Genomic DNA, 17,894 nt, shown 5'->3' on the forward strand with positions numbered 1-17,894 from the left:
GCCTAGCCAAGATGGTGAAACCCTGTCTCTACTAAAAATACAAAAATTAACTGGGTGTGGTGGTGGGTGCCTGTAATCCCAGCTACTAGGGAGGCTGAGGCAGAGAATTGCTTGAACCTGGGAGGCAGGGGTTGCAGCGAGCCGAGATCGCGCCACTGCACTCCAGCCTGGGCGACAGAGTGAGACTCCATCTCAAAAAAAAAAAAAAAAAAAAAAAAAAAATTCATACGTAAATACAGATTTAAGATAAAGTAGAAACTTGAATTCCAGTCATAGCACCAATTTTTTTTTTTAATTTTAAAATGCAAACTGCCATGCTTCTTAGATTTAAATTAACTAATAAGTTGCTTTCAGGTGCTCCCTGTCATGGTCATGTTCTTTCTAATCTGAAGACCCTTCTCTGAAGACTCAGACATTAGAGTTCTGGTTCTTATTAACTCACATTTTCCATTTACCCCTCCAGATCTTCCTTTACCCTTCTTCATCCTGCATATTGCTCCTGGAAGGCTGACCTTTATAGACAGCAGTAATGCCCTCTGGCTTCCAGCCAGCTTTAGCTAATAGGAAGCATTGGCCACAGACTGGCAGATAGAGGAGAGAAGGTTGGAATGTTTATTCCCCTACTCCTTCTCTGATGGGCCACTTTTTCTTTCTTTCTTTCTTTTTTGAGACGGAGTTTCACTCTTGTTACCCAGGCTGGAGTGCAGTGGCGCGACCTCGGCTCACTGCAACCTCTGCCTCCCAGGTTCAAGTGATTCTCCTGCCTCAGTCTCCCGAGTAGCTGGGATTATAGGCAACCGTCACCATTACTGGCTAATAGAGTGATCTTCTTAAAATCCAAATTTGGGCCAGGCATGGAGGCTCACGCCTGTAATCCTAGCACTTTGGGAGCCAAGGCGGGTGGGTCACGAGGTCAGGAGATCAAGACCATCCTGGCCAACACAGTGAAACCCTGTCTCTGCTAAAAATACAAAAATTAGCCAGGCGTGGTGGCGGGCGCCTGTAGTCCTAGCTACTCAGGAGGCTGAGGCAGGAGAATGGTGTGAACCCAGGAGGCGGAGCTTGCAGTGAGCCGAGATTTTGCCACTGCACTCCAGCCTGGGCGACAGAGCGAGACTCCATCTCAAAATAAAAAAAAAAAATACAAATTTGGCCGGTGCGGTGGCTCACGCCTGTAATCCCAGCACTTTGGGAGGCCAAGGCGGGTGGATCCCAAGGTCAGGAGATCGAGACCATCCTGGCCAACATGGTGAAACCCAGTCTCTACTAAAAATACAAAAAACTAGCTGGGTGTGGTGGCGCATGCCTGAGAATCGCTTGAACCCAGGAGGCGGAGCTTGCAGTAAGCAGAGATCGCTCCACTGCACTCCAGCCTGGTGACAGAGTGAGACTTCATCTATAAATAAAATAAAATCCAAATTTGATTAGACGACTCCTCCAAGCTGAAACCTAATTAAATTAATTTATTCGACTAAAATGACTGCCTATGTCTCTAGAAAAATATCAAAATCCTTAACATAGTACAATGCCTATTAATATTTGCAGAGGCTTAATAAATATTTGTGGAAGGGAGAGAGTCAGGTTTGGATCTGGGAGGAACTGCCTTGTGCCTTCCTGTGTTGATTTGCCTTGTTTAAATCTCAGAGCATCTCTTCATTTCCAACTTCATGGAAGTACCTAATGGTAGCCTTTGTTTACTCAAGACCACACAGCTGGTGAATAGGAACTAAGTAGAATATATAGCCCTATTGTTTTTAACTGTAGAATCACAGTTAAGTGAGAAACAATCAGGTTAAAAGTGATAACCACTGGCATGATGTTTGATCCTCCCCAGACACCCCGCCAATAGTTTCTAGGCCTTGGTACAGTCTTTCAGAGATAAAGGAAATTCTCCTTCCATCTCAACAAAGAAGTCCCTTCATCTTTGGACAATTCCGAGTTATTGAAAATCAGGCAATTTAAAGACTACTCTATCCTAGTCAATTTGTTGAAATATATAGAAAGTCAAAGAGGGCTGAGAGAGAGCGAGAAACCTATATCCTCCTTTCTGTAGTGGTCCCAAGGTGCTTTGGGCCAGCTGCTTCCAAGAGGAGAAGGTGGGTGACCTTGTCTTCAGCCTATTTAAGGAAGAGATCTGCAATATTTGTTCTCAAAGATTCTGCAAGATACTATAGACTAGCCAGGGACTAGAACAAGGATGGGATGTCTGTGGAGGAAATGGGATTAATCCCAGATCAAATGTTGGGTGGAATCCCAGCTGCTGCAGCTGCTGGGGGCTTAACCAGCTGTTCCCTAGGCAGCTGTAATGTTCACCCCAGGCCTGGTTCTTAGGATGACAGCTCTATCTCAGCTTGTGGCGGTCAGCTCCAAGCTAAGCCAAGGCTCTGCTAGATGGATGGCTGGAAAGCAAAAGAGAATAACAGAGAAGAAGTACCCAGTTCAAAGGACTTCTGTTTGGACATCATATGGTTTGAAATCAGACAACTGTGTTCTTAGGTTTTGCAGTCCCAAAGAGAGAAGTTAAGACACAGTTTAAGTTTCTGAGAGAAGCAAAGCCAGGGCTGGTGGTATCACCTTCAATTCTGTTCCATTGCTATCCTATCCTATCTTATCCTATCCTATCCTGCTCCAATTTCTCTACATGGCTCCCACCATCTGCTCCCACAACACACTCCGTGTGGGAGTGGAAGCATTTCCTTGTTGTAATTGAAACTAGAGCAAGGACATTCAAATGCTCAACCAAGGACCAATCTACATAGGGATAAGGGCTATCTAAAAAGTCCTATCCGACCAGGTGTGGTGGCTCACACCTGTAATCCCAACACTTTGGGAGGCTGAGGCGGGTAGATCACCTGAGGTCAGGAGTTCGAGACCAGTCTGACTAACATGGTGAAACTCTGTCTCTACTAAAAATACATAATTAGCCGGGCATGATGATGCGTGCCTGTAATCCCAGCTACTTGAAAGGCTGAGGCAGGAGAATCGCTTGATCCCAGGAGGTAGAGGTTGCAGCGAGCCGAGATCACGCCATTGCACTCCAGCCTGGGCAACAGGGCAAAAAAACTCCATTGAAAATAATAATAATAAATAAATAAATAAGTCCTATCCAATTGCTAGTTTCCCCTAATAACCTAATAGCTGGGATTACAGGCACACGCCACCACGCTCAGCTAATTTTTGTATTTTTTCAGTAGAGACAGGGTTTCACTATGTTGGCCAGGCTGGTCTCAAACTCCTGACCTCGTGACTCGTCTGCCTCAGCTTCCCAAAGTGTTGGGATTACAGGAGTGAGCCATGGCACCCAGTCGTGTTTTTTTGTCTTTGTTTTTGTTTTTGTTGTTATTGTTTTGTTTGTGTGTTTTGATACAGAGTTTCGCTCTTATTGCTCAGGCTGGAGTGCAATGGCATGATCTCGGCTCACTGCAAACTTTGCCTTTGAGTTCAAGCAATTCTCCGCCTCAGCCTCCCGAATAGCTGGGATTACAGGCATGTGCCACCACGCCTGGCGAATTTTATACTTTTAGTAGAGACAGGGTTTCTCCATGTTGGTCAGGCTGGTCTTGTACTCCCTACCTCAGGTGATCCGCCCACTTCGGCCTCACAAAGTGCTGGGATTACAGGCGTGAGCCACCATGCCCAGCCTCAGTTTCCCTTTTAAAATGCAAGTTTGATTATTCCTCTCAGCAGGATTTTTCCCTTGCTTCAAATATTACCATTACTTTTCATCTTTAGGACAATATTCAAAATCCTTAAAGCAAGCTGGGTGCACTAGATCACACCTGTAATCCCAGTGCTTTGGGAGGCCAAGGTGGGAGGATTGCTTGAGACCAATAATTCAAGACCAGCCTAGGCAACATAGTGAGACCCCATCTCTACAAAAAGAAAACAAAGTTAGTTCATGCCTGTAGTCCTAGCTACAAGTTACTCAGCAGGCTGAAGCAGGAGGATGGCTTGAGCTCAGGCATTCCAGGCTTCAGTGACCTATGGTGGCACCACTGCACTCCAGCCTGGGAAATACAAGACCCAGATCACATCACCCTCTAGCTATACTGAATTTGCTGATGCTCCTTTGATCTCCTCAGATTCATCTTACTCTTGCTCCCCAAATCCAACCTTTTGCACATGCCATTCCCTCTTGGACAACTCACACTCATCTTTCAGGTCTCAGTCTAAGTGTCACTTGTTACCACATTCAACAACCTCTAACCATTTATGCCTGTCTTGCCAGATGAACTATAAGAGCCATGGGGAGAAGGGATTGTGTCCCTGTCTGCCTCTATTGTCCTATCTCCATCACACAGCACGATACTTGACACATAGTAGGTACTCATGAAATTTTAATGAACTGAAAATAACCTCCTCTCAGGGAGATGCTTATTTGTATACATCCACCAAGTCATATACAGAGACAACAACAATGACAATATGCTGATTGGCCACAAAATTCTTTGCAGGGAAATAGACCCTGACCACCTTCTTTCCCATGATAGCTGCCTCAGTCTTCCAACCAAAGAGGAAAGCTCCCTCCAATATTACAGAGACCACAAAAGCACAGTCAAAAATAAACATGTAGGCAAAGCCTGGTGGCTCACGCCTATAACCCCAACACTTCGGGAGGCCAAGGTGGGAGGATCACTTGAGCTCAGGAGTTTGAGACCAGCCTGGGCAACATAACAAGACCCCATCCCCCTTTTTTTTTTTTGAAATGGAGTTTCGCTCTTGTTGTACAGGTAGGAGTACATGACGCCATCTTGGCTCACCGCAACCTCCACCTCCCTGGTTCAAGCGATTCTCCTGCCTCAGCCTCCCGAGTAGCTGGGATTACAGGCATGCATCACCATGCCTGCTAATTTTGTATCTTTTTTTTTTTTTGAGATGGAGTCTCGCTCTGTCGCCCAGGCTGGAGTGCAGTGGTGTGATCTCAGCTCACTGCATGCTCCGCCTCCCGGGTTCACACCATTCTCCTGCCTCAGTCTCCAGAGTAGCTGGGACTACAGGCGCCCGCCACTATGCCCAGCTAATTTTTTTGTGTTTTTAGTATAGACGGGGTTTCTCGATGTTGGTAAGTCTGGTCTCAAACTCCTGGCTTCAGGTGGTCTGCCCGCCTCGGCCTCCCAAAGTGTGGGGATTACAGGTGTGAGCCACCATGCCCAGGCCTTTTAAAAAAAAATTAGAATAAAATAAAATAAACATGTAGGCTAGGTGCAGTGGCTCATGCCTGTAACCCCAGCACTTTGGGGAGCCAAGGTGGGAGAATCGCTTGAGGTCAGGAGTTTGAGACCAATCATAAGCAACATAGTGAGACCCTGTCTCTACAACAAATACAAAAATTAGCCAGGTGCGGTGGCATGCACCTTTAGTCTTAGCTACTCAGACGGCTGAGGTGGAAGGATCATCTGAGCCTGGGAGGTCGAGGCTGTAGTGATCCATGATTGCGCCCCTGAACATAGTGAGACTCTTTCTCAACAAATAAATAGCTGGGTGCAGTGGCTCACAACTGTAATCCCAGCACTTTGGGAGTCTTAGGCAGGGTGACTGCTTGAGTCCAGGAATTCCAGACCAGCCTGGGTAACATAGTGAGACCTCATCTTTACCAAAAAATCAAAAAATAAGGCGGGAGGATCTCTTGAGCCTGAGAGGTTGAGGCTGCAATCAGCCGTGATCATGCCACTGCATTCCCACCTGGGTGATGGGAATGAGAACCTGTCACAAAATAAATACATAAATAAATAAATAATTTTTTTCTTTCTTTCTTTCTTTTTTTTAAAAAAAGGCTTGGCGAGGTGGCTCACACCTGTAATTCCAGCACGTTGGGAGGCTGAGGCAGGCGGATTATTTGAAGTCAGGAGTTCAAGACCAGCCTGGCCAACATGGTGAAATGCAGTCTCTACTAAAAATACAAAAAAAATTAGCCGGGTGTGATGGCAGGAGCCTGTAATCCCATCTACTTAAGAGGCTGAGGTAGGAGAATCACTTGAACCCAGAAGACTGAGGTTGCAGTGAGCCTAGACTTTGCCACTGCACACCAGCCTGGGTGACAGAGTGAGACTCCATCTCAAAAATAAATTAATAAATAATTAATTAAATTAAATAACCATGTGGAGTTTCTAGGTCAGAAATTCTCACTTTTCAGCCGGGTGCACGCCTGTAATCCCAGCACTTTGGGAGGCTGAGGCGGGCAGATGACGTGAGGTCAAGAGTTAGAGACCAACCTGGCCAACATGGTGAAACCCCATCTCTACTAAAAGTACACAAATTAGCTGGACATGGTGGCAGATGCCTGTAGTCCCAGCTACTTGGGAGGCTGAGGTAGGAGAATCGCTTGAACCTGGGAGGCGGAGGTTGCAGTGAGCTGAGATCGTGCCATTGCACTCCAGCCTGGGTAACAAGAACGAAACTCCGTCCCAAAGGAAAAAAAAAAGAAAGAAAGTAATGCTCATTTTCAAGGACAGCTGATTACTTCCACTAAGTAGAGACAGGGTCTCAGCACTAGCCTCTTTCTACCTCAAATATTTCTGGAAGCTTGAACTAGTTTGCTAGAGCTACCATAACAAAATACCACAGACTGGGTGGCTTAAATAAGAGAAATTTATTTTCTCACAGTTCCAGAGGCTGGAAGTCCAAGATCAAGGTTCTAGCTGATGTGCTTCTGGAGAGGGCTCTCTTCCTGTCTTGTACACAGACACCTTCTGTCTATGTCCTCACATTGTCTTTCCTCAGGCATGTGGTAAAGCTAGTACCCGAGCACTCTGGTGTCTCTTCTTATAAGGGCACTGATCCTGTAGGATCAAGATCCTACCCTTATGACCTCATTTAACCTTAATTACTTCCTTAGAGTCCCCTTCTCCAAATACAGACACAGTAGGGGTTAAGGCTTCAATATATCAATTTGAGCTGGGGGGAGGATACACAAACATTCAGTCATAACAAAGTTCAGGCCAGGCGCGGTGGCTCACGCCTGTAATCCCAGCACTTTGGGAGGCCGAGGCGGGCGGATCACAAGGTCAGGAGATCGAGACCACGGTGAAACCCCGTCTCTACTAAAAATACAAAAAAATAGCCGGGCGAGGTGGCGGGCGCCTGTAGTCCAGCTACTCAGGAGGCTGAGGCAGGAGAATGGCGTGAACCCGGGAGGCGGAGCTTGCAGTGAGCCGAGATTGCGCCACTGCACTCCAGCCTGGGCAACAGAGCGAGACTCCGTCTCAAAAAAAAAAAAAAAAAAAAAAAAAAAAAAAAAAAACAAAGTTCAATCTTCCCTCTCCTTCTCTAGTCCAAAAAGAGCTAAGGGTCTTCTTATGCTTTCTGTATTAACGTACCAGCCTGCCATAGATTCCTGCCAGAAACCTATATCAGTATATGTATTTCCTTAACTGGATGGCTAGATAGCTTTAGGGAGCTATCTAGCTATTTAGTTAGGGAGCCAATGAAAATGAGAGAGAAATAACTGTCAGAAAGCTGGGAGGACTTTATAGTGACTCAGTGAAGGGAAGGAGAAAAGGTGAAAAACAGCTAAGGTCCAACAAGATGCGGCCCCATTCATCAAGGTGGTCTTATTTCTTTTTTTTAAAAAAAAATTATTTATTTGTTTATTTATTTTGAGCTCTTGCTCTGACACCCAGGCTGTAGTGCAGTGGTGTGATCATAGCTCACTGCAACCTTGAACTCCTGGGCTCATGCGATCCTCCCATCTTAGCCCCCCAAATAGCTGGGACTACAGGCATGCACCACCATACCTGGCTAATTTTAAAAATTATTTTTTGTAGAGACAGGGTCTCACTATGTTGTCCAGCCTCATTTTTTAATTTTAATTTTTATTTATTATTTTTTGTTTAGATGGAATCTCACTCTGTCCCCCAGGCTGCAGTAGAGTGATGCAATCTCAGCTCGCTGCAATCTCAGCTCGCTGCAACCTCTGCCTCCCAGGTTCAAGCAATTCTCCTGCCTCAGCCTCCCGTGTAGCTGGGATTACAGGCTCCCGCCACCATGCCTAGCTAATTTTGTACTTTTAGTAGAGACAGGGTTTTGCCATGTTGGCCAGGCTTGTCTCGAACTTCTGACCTCAAGTGATCCGCCCACTTTGGCCTCCCAAAGTGCTGGGATTACAGGCATGAGCCACCTGCACCTGGCCCAAGTCTTATTTCTTGTTACTCCCGCTTCATTTTGCCACTTACTGGCTGTGGTAACTTAGCCACGTGACTTAAGCCTCTCTTTGTCTCAGTTTCCTCTTCTGCAACACCATCTCAGATTGTGATTGTGAGGATTAAATGAAAATGCAGGTAAAGTCCGGGTGTGGTGGCTCACGCCTTAATCCCAGTACTTTGGGAGGCCAGGCGGGTGGATCACCTGAGATCAGGAGTTTGAGACCAGCCTGGCCAACACAGCGAAATCCTGTCTCTACTAAAAATACAAAAAATTAGCCGGACATGGTGGCGGGCACCTGTAATCCCAGCTACTCAGGAGGCTGAGGCAGGAAAATCACTTGAACCCCGGAGGCAGAGGCTGCAGTGAGCCGAGATCATGCCACTGCACTCCAGCCTGGGCAATAAGAATGAAACTCGAAAGAAGGGAAAGGGAGGGGAGGGGAGGGGGAAAAGAAAATGCAGGTAAAATATCAGAGCAGGGCCTGGCATATCTTAAATTCTCAGTAACCATTAGCTACATATTGTTACACTTCCAGTCTTCTGCTCTAAATAAGTTGCACAGCTTCATCTCAGATTCTGAGTCCTTGTTCATGATGTTCCTTCTGCCTGGAATGCCCTTTCCAGTCTCCTCCGCCTACACATGCTTCAACATCTTAGTCAGGCCCTCCTTTCTCCTCAAGGCCTTCTCTGTACTAATATGGCATTTACCACCGGTTCAACTCATCCAAATTAAGTAACAATGTTAAATATTTTCTGTGTTTATGTCTACTTCCCCAGGGAAGAAGCTGTTTGTTAACCTTTTGTGTTTTTCAGTGGGGAATACAGGGCTACACTGCAGATGTTCAGTAAATCCTGCTTGAAGGAAGGAAAGAAGGAATAAAAGACTGGATTCTGGGCAGATAAACAAGTCACCTGAAACCTTTAGGCAGTGGTTCTCAACTCTGATTTCTCAATACGCAGACAGGTATTGCCAGGGTGATCACAAAATGCTTCATAAATTCTTAAAGCAATATTACTTTTAATTATACTTCTTCAGAAAAGTAGTCTCAGGCACTACCTGGGACCCCATTATGTTTTCACCTCCTTGACTACTGAGCTCAAGGGTCACAAAGGTGAGGGACATGAAGAGTCAACTTCAATATGTAAAGAAATCTGGACTACTACAGAAATGCTGCTAGTATACCTCCAGCTTCTGAAAGTGCTGTGACACAACCCCAGAAAGTTTGCATGACTGATGCTTTTAGTGGAATGATGAGGAAAGAAGCAATCGGAAGGCAGCAAAGTCAGTGAGAAGTGGCCAAAGAATAGAAAATATTTACTGAGTGCCTATTCCACATCCAGCACAATCCTTGTCAACCATCCTGTCACAGAGGTATCATTATCCCCAGATCTAGCTGACTTATAAGCTGAATCATCATTGCCTATTTTGTTGATGGTAAAATGTGCTGCAATTGGGAGGTATTGCATGGCCAAGTGAATATGCCCACCTGCTACACCGAGATGCTGCTTGAAGGCAAGTCATGCATTTTTTTTTTTTTTTTTTTGAGAGCTAGGAGGGGCCTCAAAGGAATAAAGATAATGAAGGGAGGAAGTGCGGGTTGAGAGGTAAACCTCAAGCCTAGAAAATTACTTACAGAATGTAGTTTAAGGGAAACCAATGAGTTCTCCTTGTCCTGAAACATCTCCCTAGCTAACTTATTACAGTGCTAGGAATCATCACCATTATGATTTTACGGTTAAAGGTTAAAACTGTAAGATATATGTATTACTGCTGGGCACAGGGGCTCACACCAGTAATTCCAGCACTTTGTGGGGCGAAGGCAGGAGCCTAGGAGTTCAAGACCAGCCTGGTCAACGTAACAAGACTCTGTCTCTACAAAAAATACAAACGTTAGCCAGGCATAGCAGCATGCACCTGTAGTCCCAGCTATTTGAGAGGCTGAGATGGGAGGATTGCTTGAGCCCAGGAGGTTGAAGCTGCAGGGAGCCAAGGTCGCACCACTGCACTCCAGCATGGGCGACAGAGCGAGATCCTGTCTGTTTAAAAATACATGTATATATATGCATTACCTGATTACCTGGGAAGGGCAGTAAAACCAAGGAGCCCATCAACATAGGAAAACTAATTCGTTTATCAGATTTGTCATCACCTGTGGTGACATGACAGGAAGGCACCAGATCTGATAAAAAGAGACAAGGGTAAGTTTAGAAAGTAGGAAAGGTCCACAGCTTGGGATGTGTTTCTGAGACACAGAAAAACAAAGGTGGCAACAGACCCCCATTGTGGGTTGAGGGCAGCGGTAGGTGGAAGGACACCAAAGGTAAACTTGGCCTGCTTCCAAATATTGCCTTTATCAAGCACTACCTGGAACACTATTATGCTTTCACTTCCTTGACAACTGAACTCAAGGGTCATGAGGGTGAGGGACATGAGGCAGCAACTTTGATATGTAAGGAAGTCTGCGCTACTACAGGTATACTAGTAGGGCATCTGCAGCTTCCAGGAACCACAGAGCTAAACTAGGCAGGAGGGATATAAAAGTGCCATGGTTTGGAAGGACTTTCCCAAGGAGAAGCAGGTGGACTCCTTGATAGCTCCTGATATGCATGGCTCAGCACTGGCAGCTTAACAAGGCCCACCCATCATCTCTCCCCTCCTGGGAGCAGGCTCCTTTGCGCAGGTCCAGTACACCCTTCCATGTCTGAGACCTCTTTCCTTCCGTTTCAGAGAACCACATGCATAGGCCTAGAATTATCTTGAAGGCCACCAGAGGGCGGTGTATAGCAGGGACCCTGTGCAGTGGGAGCGCACTTCTGCTACTGACAAGGGCGAGCTCCGGATGGTACCAACAATCCCCTATTGAGGTGAGGCAGGGAGGAGGACTATTTCTTCCTCCCTGCCTCACCTCCACCCAAGACACTTCCCTTCTGGAGCAGCCCAGCTTCCTCCTGAGCTTCCATTCCTAACTCAGGGACACCCGCCTGCCTGGATTCCAGGTGTCTACTGCGTTGGAACCTAAAGGTTCCAAAAACACCCAGGCTAGGGAAGCACAGCTGGTGATAATGGGAGAGGGAAAAGGAGGCGCAGAAGACCAAGCCAGTAGAAACAACAATCAGGGCCAGCGATCAGGAGGGGAGCTCGGGTTGTAATGCTGATATGCCTTTTTTTAGGGAATCTACTTCCCCCACATACACCCAGGCCTAACCCATTCTCTCTCTCTGAGCAGCCCTTCCTAAGGAAATATTCCATCCCCTTACCGTGCTCCCCTTCCTTTTACAGACCACGAGTATGTGAGGATTGCCAAGTTATTAGCCAGGTTTCCCATGGATCATCAGTTGGCCCAGTGGCATATCAGAAAAAGCATCCACCCCATCCAGGCCCTGCCACCAGGGTAGGATGGGGACCAGGACTACTGGTTAATAATAGGGGACTAGATGTTTTGAGTATCAGTACTCATAAGGGCCTGAGCCCCTGCTGGAGCCCCTATAAACAGAGAAGGGGTGTGCACAGTCTTTCCCACCCCGGACAACCCTGGCCCCTTCAGCCGCAGAAGCAAAATGCTGATCCTGTCTGGGTGGGAGATGGAAACAGCAGCCTGGAAAAGGGTATGACTCTTGTGGGCTCTGTTGCTTATGGGTTGGGATGCCCCTTCTGAAGGGAGGAAAAGGGTCCCAAAGACCCTGCTGAGGAAGGAGGGGAAGCCGGAAGTAAGGTGTTAACTCAGGTTGGCCACCTTTCTCCCCCTCTCTGGAGGTGAATCACCCTCTGAATGGAGGTGTTTTCCAGTAAGCTCCTGAAAGCCTTCCCTTTATTAGCCTGCCTTGTAGGAAAATGTCAGATGTCAGACTGGCTGGCGGTGTCAGACAGTGTTAATGCCATGCCCCAGCCCCTCACCTTGGCAAGCTGGGCAAGGGAATCATTATATTACAATTTATAAATAAGAAATAAAATAAAATTATTGGGTGGGGCTGAGGCACTGGGGGAGAGGCTAAATAGTCCTCTTTTTTTTTTTTTTTTTTTGGAGACAGAGTCTCGCTCTGTCACCCAGGCTGTAGTGCAGTGGCAGGATCTCGGCTCACTGCAAGCTCTGCCTTCCGGGTTCACGCCATTCTCCTGCCTCAGCCTCCCGAGTAGCTGGGACTACAGGTGCCCGCCACCACGCCTGGCTAATATTTTTTTCATTTTTCTTTTTCTTTTTGTATTTTTAGTAGAGACGGGGTTTCATCGTGTTAGCCAGGATGGTCTGGATCTCCTGACCTCGTGATCTACCCGCCTCGGCCTCCCAAAGTGCTAGAATTACAGGCGTGAGCCACCGCGCCCAGCCTAAATAGTCCTCTTTAAAGAGTGCGCACCATCAGCCCCACCTACCTAGGACCCGGGATCACCTCCTCTAAGTTCAAGGTTGCCCCTAAGCCAGGCATAGCCCCATTATCTCCCTCCCCCTCCCTCTCCCTCCCTTCCAGTCGGCATCGTCTGCTGCCCACACCCCCACATCTCAGCCAGCAGGCCCTCGTTTGCTCGGGTGCTTCGAGGTTTCTATGCCTGGGACGCTCAGCCCAGCAGCTCCTCTGCCAAGCGGTAGAGGAGCCGAGAGTACCAATGCATGCCAGTCGGCTGGACGGCCCCGCCAGGGAGCAGCGCCCCTAGGGCGTGCAGCAGTCGCAAGGGGGCAAAAGCGCGGTGCGCCCACTGGTGACTCTCCAGAACCGCGTAGCACGAGGCCAGGACATCGTTCACCAGCAGCGTCCCGTGCGCTGTGAGCGGCGCGAACACGCCCACGGCTTCCTCCCGCGCCACACGGGCCACGCGCGTTGGCCGAAGCGCGTCCCCGCCGGGCGCCAGCACCGAATCCCCAGCGCGTAGCCGGCGCGCGAACACCGGTGCAAAGTCGCCTGGCGAGGGCGCCGGCCCACGAGCCGCAAACACCAGGTGCCAGGGTGTGAGCAACAGTTTGCGTGGGGGCCGCTCGGTCTCCACAGCCACAAATGAAGCCCGGCGCTGCAAGTCCCGGTCCAGGAAGAGCAGCACCGGCGTGGGCACCACCCGGCCTGACGCATCGGCAGCCAAAACCCAGTCTCCGCGGTGCAGTTCCCGTAGCCCCTTCCGCTCGCCGCTCCACAGGCGCACAGTTGCATTTCCCGGAAAGCAGCCGCCCGCCCGGACCGCCAGTGAGTTATCTGCAGGGAACAACCACAGGGAGGATTGAATCAAGACCAGTGGTTCTAGAATGATGGTACCGAGTCTCAAGGCCAGCGCAGACATCGCCAGTCCTGGACAACTCAATTTCCCATTAACCTGACTGGCCCCAACCTGGGCAGAAAAGGAAGGGTGGTTTTCTTTCTTTTCTTTTCCTTTTTCTTCTCTTATTTATTTATTTATTTATTTTGAGATAGGGTCTCCCTCTGTCGCCCAGTAGATGGAGTGCAGTGGCAGCATCTGGGCTCATCGCAACTTCTACCTCCTGGGTTCAAGCGATTCTCCTGCCTCAGTCTTACCAGTAGCTGGGATTACAGGCATGCGCCACCACGCCCGACTAATTTTTGTATTTATTATACAGATGGGATTTCACCATGTTGGCCAGGCTGATCTCGAACTCCTGACCTCAAGTGATCCTCCCGCCTTGGCCTCCCAAAGTGCTGGGATTAGAGGCGTGAGGCACCGCCTCGGCCCCTGGATGGGTATTTTTCAACACTAAAGCCCACTTGGTCTCCCCTAGGGTGGCAACAGGACTACTGCAGACTCAGTTTAACGGAGGGAGCCCCCTTTGGGCGGATTTTGCCACCCTCCTCCTACTGTACCAGCTTTGACCGACACGTGGACGTGGTTGCGGGACTCGTAGTAGACCCAGTCGAAGCCTGCTTCCACTGCGAGGCGCGCCAGCAACCCATACTTGTTGCGGTCGCGGTCAGACGTGGTGATGTCCAAAGCACGGCCTTCGTAGTGGAGTGAATCCTGAGCGTGGTGGCCGTCCTCGTCCCAGCCCTCAGTCACTCGTAGGCGCACTCCGGGCCACATGTTCATCACCGCAATGGCCAACGCGTTCACCCGTTCCTTACAACGCTGGCGGGGAATAAAGGAGTCAGTCTCCCACCACCACCCTGGGGGCAAAAGGGACCTGGATAGGAGGGTTGATTCTTTGTTATTCCGGCCCCACTCCTCCCCCTCCCAGCTTTTGAGTGTCCTGGAGAAATGAGAATCTGAATAGATGGTAGTAGCCAATCTGCACTCCGTTCCCAGGGTGTCGTTGGAGAACTGTGGGGTCACCTCTGAGGTTGAGAGTGGATGCCCATACCTACCTCCTTCCCCATTTTTAATGCCCGTCCCTCACCCCTATTGGTTCTGGGACAGCGACTTAACCTGGGAGAAGGCCAGAGTTGGGAGGGCGAATGGAAGCGTGGTCAGGGAGGGCCTGGTTGCTCCCGGGGAGCCCCTGTTTGAGCCTGGCCCCCGCCCCAGGCACCGGCTCTCCTCCCTCTGCCTGATTCATCTTTTGTTTCATTGCCTTCCCTGGCACCGGGCATCGCTTCCTTCCTTCCTTCCTCCTCCTCCTTTCGGCCCCTAGCATTAACCCCTTCGTGCCCCGGGTGACCCCCACAGAGGTGCCCAAGAGGAGCTGTGCGGGATCAAGGCTGCTGGAAAAAGGATTGGGGTGGCGGGGGTTGCGCGAAGTACAATGGCCATTCTCCGGGATGACTTAACCGAGCGAGAATCCTGAGCCCAGGCCGGGGACGCGCAGGGAGAAGCGGACTCAGCAGCTCCGGCCACAAAGGCGCTTTTCAGCCGCCCCGGCTCAGGGAGAGGAAAGGGCAGAAAGCCGCGCCCCCCATCCCTGCTCCGTCCGGCTAGGTCCCCTCCCCCCGCGTGGCCAGTCTTCCCAGTTCCAGCTAAGGCTCTGCCAGTCCGGAGAGCCCCCATCTCTCCCATCTCTGCTCTAAATGCAGCCCAGAAGGGCGTGAGAATAGCACCTGAGAATAACGGGATCCTTGCGCGGATCTGGGGAGCCCCCTGCAGGGTGAGAGTGGAGAAGAGGAAAAGAAGCTGCGGCTGTAAGCCTGCACCTGGGGGAGTGAGACCACAGTTATCTTGGCCGCTCCAGCCTGGGAGCGGGAGACCTTGGCGCGCACCATAGCAGGGACACCGCGGGAGGAGGCGCAGACGGACAGCTTCCTTTTTTTCTTTCCCCTCCGACTTCTCACCTCGGACTTGGTTTCCTCCTAACAGAAGGACACTTTTCCCCTCTCCTTCTCTAGTCGCCTCCACCTCCGCAGAGCTGAGGGGTGGGGGAAAAACAGGAAAAGTGGTAGCTCCTTCCAACTTTGTCGTTTCGTCCCCTAAGGAGGCCCCGAGGCCCTGACCTGCGGGGGCAGCAGCCCAGTGCAGAGCCAACTCAATGGAGGCCTTTTGCAGCCAGGGTGTGGGAGATAAGTAAGACTGAGGGGGCTCCCAGGCCTGTCGGAGCCCCTCCTGAGCCTGTCCCTTGTTCTGCCCACTCTGCTGCAGGTGGCAACCAGAGAAAAGGGTCACAATATTCCATGGCCAAGGAGGAAAGAAGAAATGCCCCTTTTCCAATCTCTGGGTAGGAGGAAGGCTTCAGGGCAGAAGCAAAAGGAATCCTTTCTCCCCTGGACAGGTTTTCCTAACAAAGTAACCTGGAAAACTATGACAATTAATCAGAGGAAATCCGTACCCCTCCCTCTCCCCTCACCTCCCCACTCCATACACAATTAGGTGGTGTAATGGAAAGTATATAGGGCTCAGAATCAGGAGTCCTGAATTCTAGTCCCAGCCATGCCACTTTAAATTGTGAGAGTTTAAATTGCTTTTCCTCCTGGGGGAAGTCCAACTCTCAGATGTAAAATGAGGGTGGCAGTCAGGGTGGGGAGGGTTGGAGGAATGTGATCTCCCAAGTTTTTTTTCAGTTCTAACATTCAAGATCACTGGCCAGGCTGGATGAAGTGGCTCACACCTGTAATCCCAGCACTTTGGGAGGCCGAGTCGAGAGGATCCCTTGAGCTCAGGAGTTCAAGACTAGCCTAGGCAACATCGCAAGACCTCATCTCTACAAAAAATAAAAGATAAATCACTGGCCAGAGGTGGTCCTTCTCTTCCAAGGCATTGCCCACCTCACTCTAGGCTGATTCAGGTTCAGTGCTCAAAAATGGTAGTTGAATTTATCTTAATTGTGTAATTCCAAGGAAAGCCCCTGAGATAGGCAGAACTTGGAAGACTTAGGAGCCCTCTGATTCTCAGGTGGGCCCATCTGTTATTCTCACTGAGGATGACTTTTTACCCCAAAATTGTCATTTAGACCCTAGGATAGCCCTAGAATAGATGTGTCCTGGTGCTAGGACATGTTTCCCATGCCAAAAGCAATTTCTGCCCAGCCCCTCCTCAGGTACATCGTCTGGTGACCGGACCCTTGGCCACCCCTGTCCCAGCCCTTTTCAGTCTCTTCTTTTCAGCCCACAGAGCTTTTCTACAATCAGGTCAGGAGCCAGGCTTCTCTCTGCTGCCTAGCCAGCTCCTGGCCCCCAGCTCACCCCAGCCCTTCCTGCCTGGCTGGGTGGCTGACCCCCGGTCCACGCCTCAGCCATTTCCCGTCTCGCCTGCCGCCATCCTCCTTTCCCCGCCCTCGCTGCCTCTCCCAGCTTCACTCTCACTAGTCAGTCCCTCCTCCCCTCCCCATCCCAGACTCTTCTAGTCAGGATCCCTCCTAACTACTCTGTCCAGCCAGTAAGGATTCCCCCCCCCTCCCCCGGGGCTGGTGACAAGGAAGATCTTTAAGGCTAAAGTGTCTGTAGGTGAAGCTGGACTCACCCTCCTGGGCTGCCACAGGAAAACGGAGGAGCTGGCAGTGCCCTGGCTCAGGTAGGGAGAGGCCCTCCTTACCTCGGTCATCAGACGGTCCGCACCACTGTTCTCCTCATCCTTGAAGATGATGTCGGGGTTGTAGTTGGGCACGAGGTCCCGGAAGCGCTCGGAACCCCTTGTCACCTTCCCCTCGGCAGGCCCACTGGCGCCCAGGGTCCGCTCGGGCATGCCGGGCACAAATTGCTTGTAGAGTAGCGGCACGAGCTGCTTGCGCGCATAGCGGCGCCGGCCAACCGGCCCCCGGCCCGGCCCGCAGCTCTGGGCTGGCAGCGCCAGAAGTGCCAAGCAGCACAGGGGCAGCAGATTGGTCAGGAGAGCCATGGATACAGCGGACCTGGGCCAAGAGCGAGCGTTCCTGTCCTCACTAACTCTCCTGTCAGTTAGGCATCTCCACAGGCACCAGAGAGGGCAGCAGGCAGAGCTGCCCCCAGAGTGCCCTAGAGCTCTTGTGGCTCAGTGCACCTGGCTCTGCCCACGTGCTCCCCGGGGAGGGGGGTCGTCTAGGACCTGCTACTGACGAACCATCATAGCAGGGAAGGGGGCTCGTGGGTGAGTGCCAGCCCAGCCCGTCTCTGCTGCAGGACTCTGGTGCTGCCAGAACGCCCGGACTCCGGACTCCGCCTTAAGTGGCCCCTGGTCCCGCCCTCCGCCCTTCTCCCAAGATCGTCCCACCCCCTCTCACCCGGGCGGGGGATCTAGCCGGTCACTGCTGGTCCATTTTGCGACTGAAGTGTGTCCCATCCTGGAAACCAGGCAAACACCTGCCTAGGAAATCCTTGTAGCTTTACAGTCCTTGGCTGCCTAAACATCCTTCTACCTCCAAGCCTAAACTTGGAATCACACCACCGTCCTCTGATACTCGAATTGGAATTTTTGCTCTC

At 50.3% G+C, this 17,894-nt stretch overlaps 1 protein-coding gene across 2 annotated transcripts; it reads right to left on the reverse strand.

Annotated features, from left to right (window-relative positions):
* Nucleotides 1-7,687: 7,687 nt before the first annotated feature.
* DHH (desert hedgehog signaling molecule) lies at nt 7,688-17,595 on the reverse strand. 2 transcript variants are annotated; one of them, XM_008003122.3, is made up of 3 exons: nt 17,032-17,595; nt 13,941-14,202; nt 7,688-13,319 (listed from the first exon to the last, which is right to left on the reverse strand). In XM_008003122.3, exons 1-3 carry the CDS (start codon nt 17,332-17,334, stop codon nt 12,694-12,696), a joined length of 1,191 nt encoding a protein of 396 aa, XP_008001313.2. In that variant the 5' UTR covers nt 17,335-17,595; the 3' UTR covers nt 7,688-12,693. The 2 variants fall into 2 exon arrangements, with proteins under 2 accessions (XP_008001313.2, XP_072876797.1); XM_073020696.1 differs by lacking the exon at nt 17,032-17,595 and adding an exon at nt 15,108-15,799.
* Nucleotides 17,596-17,894: the final 299 nt, after the last annotated feature.

Source organism: Chlorocebus sabaeus, chromosome 11, assembly GCF_047675955.1.
Source record: "Chlorocebus sabaeus isolate Y175 chromosome 11, mChlSab1.0.hap1, whole genome shotgun sequence".
Taxonomy (NCBI): Eukaryota; Metazoa; Chordata; class Mammalia; order Primates; family Cercopithecidae; genus Chlorocebus; species Chlorocebus sabaeus.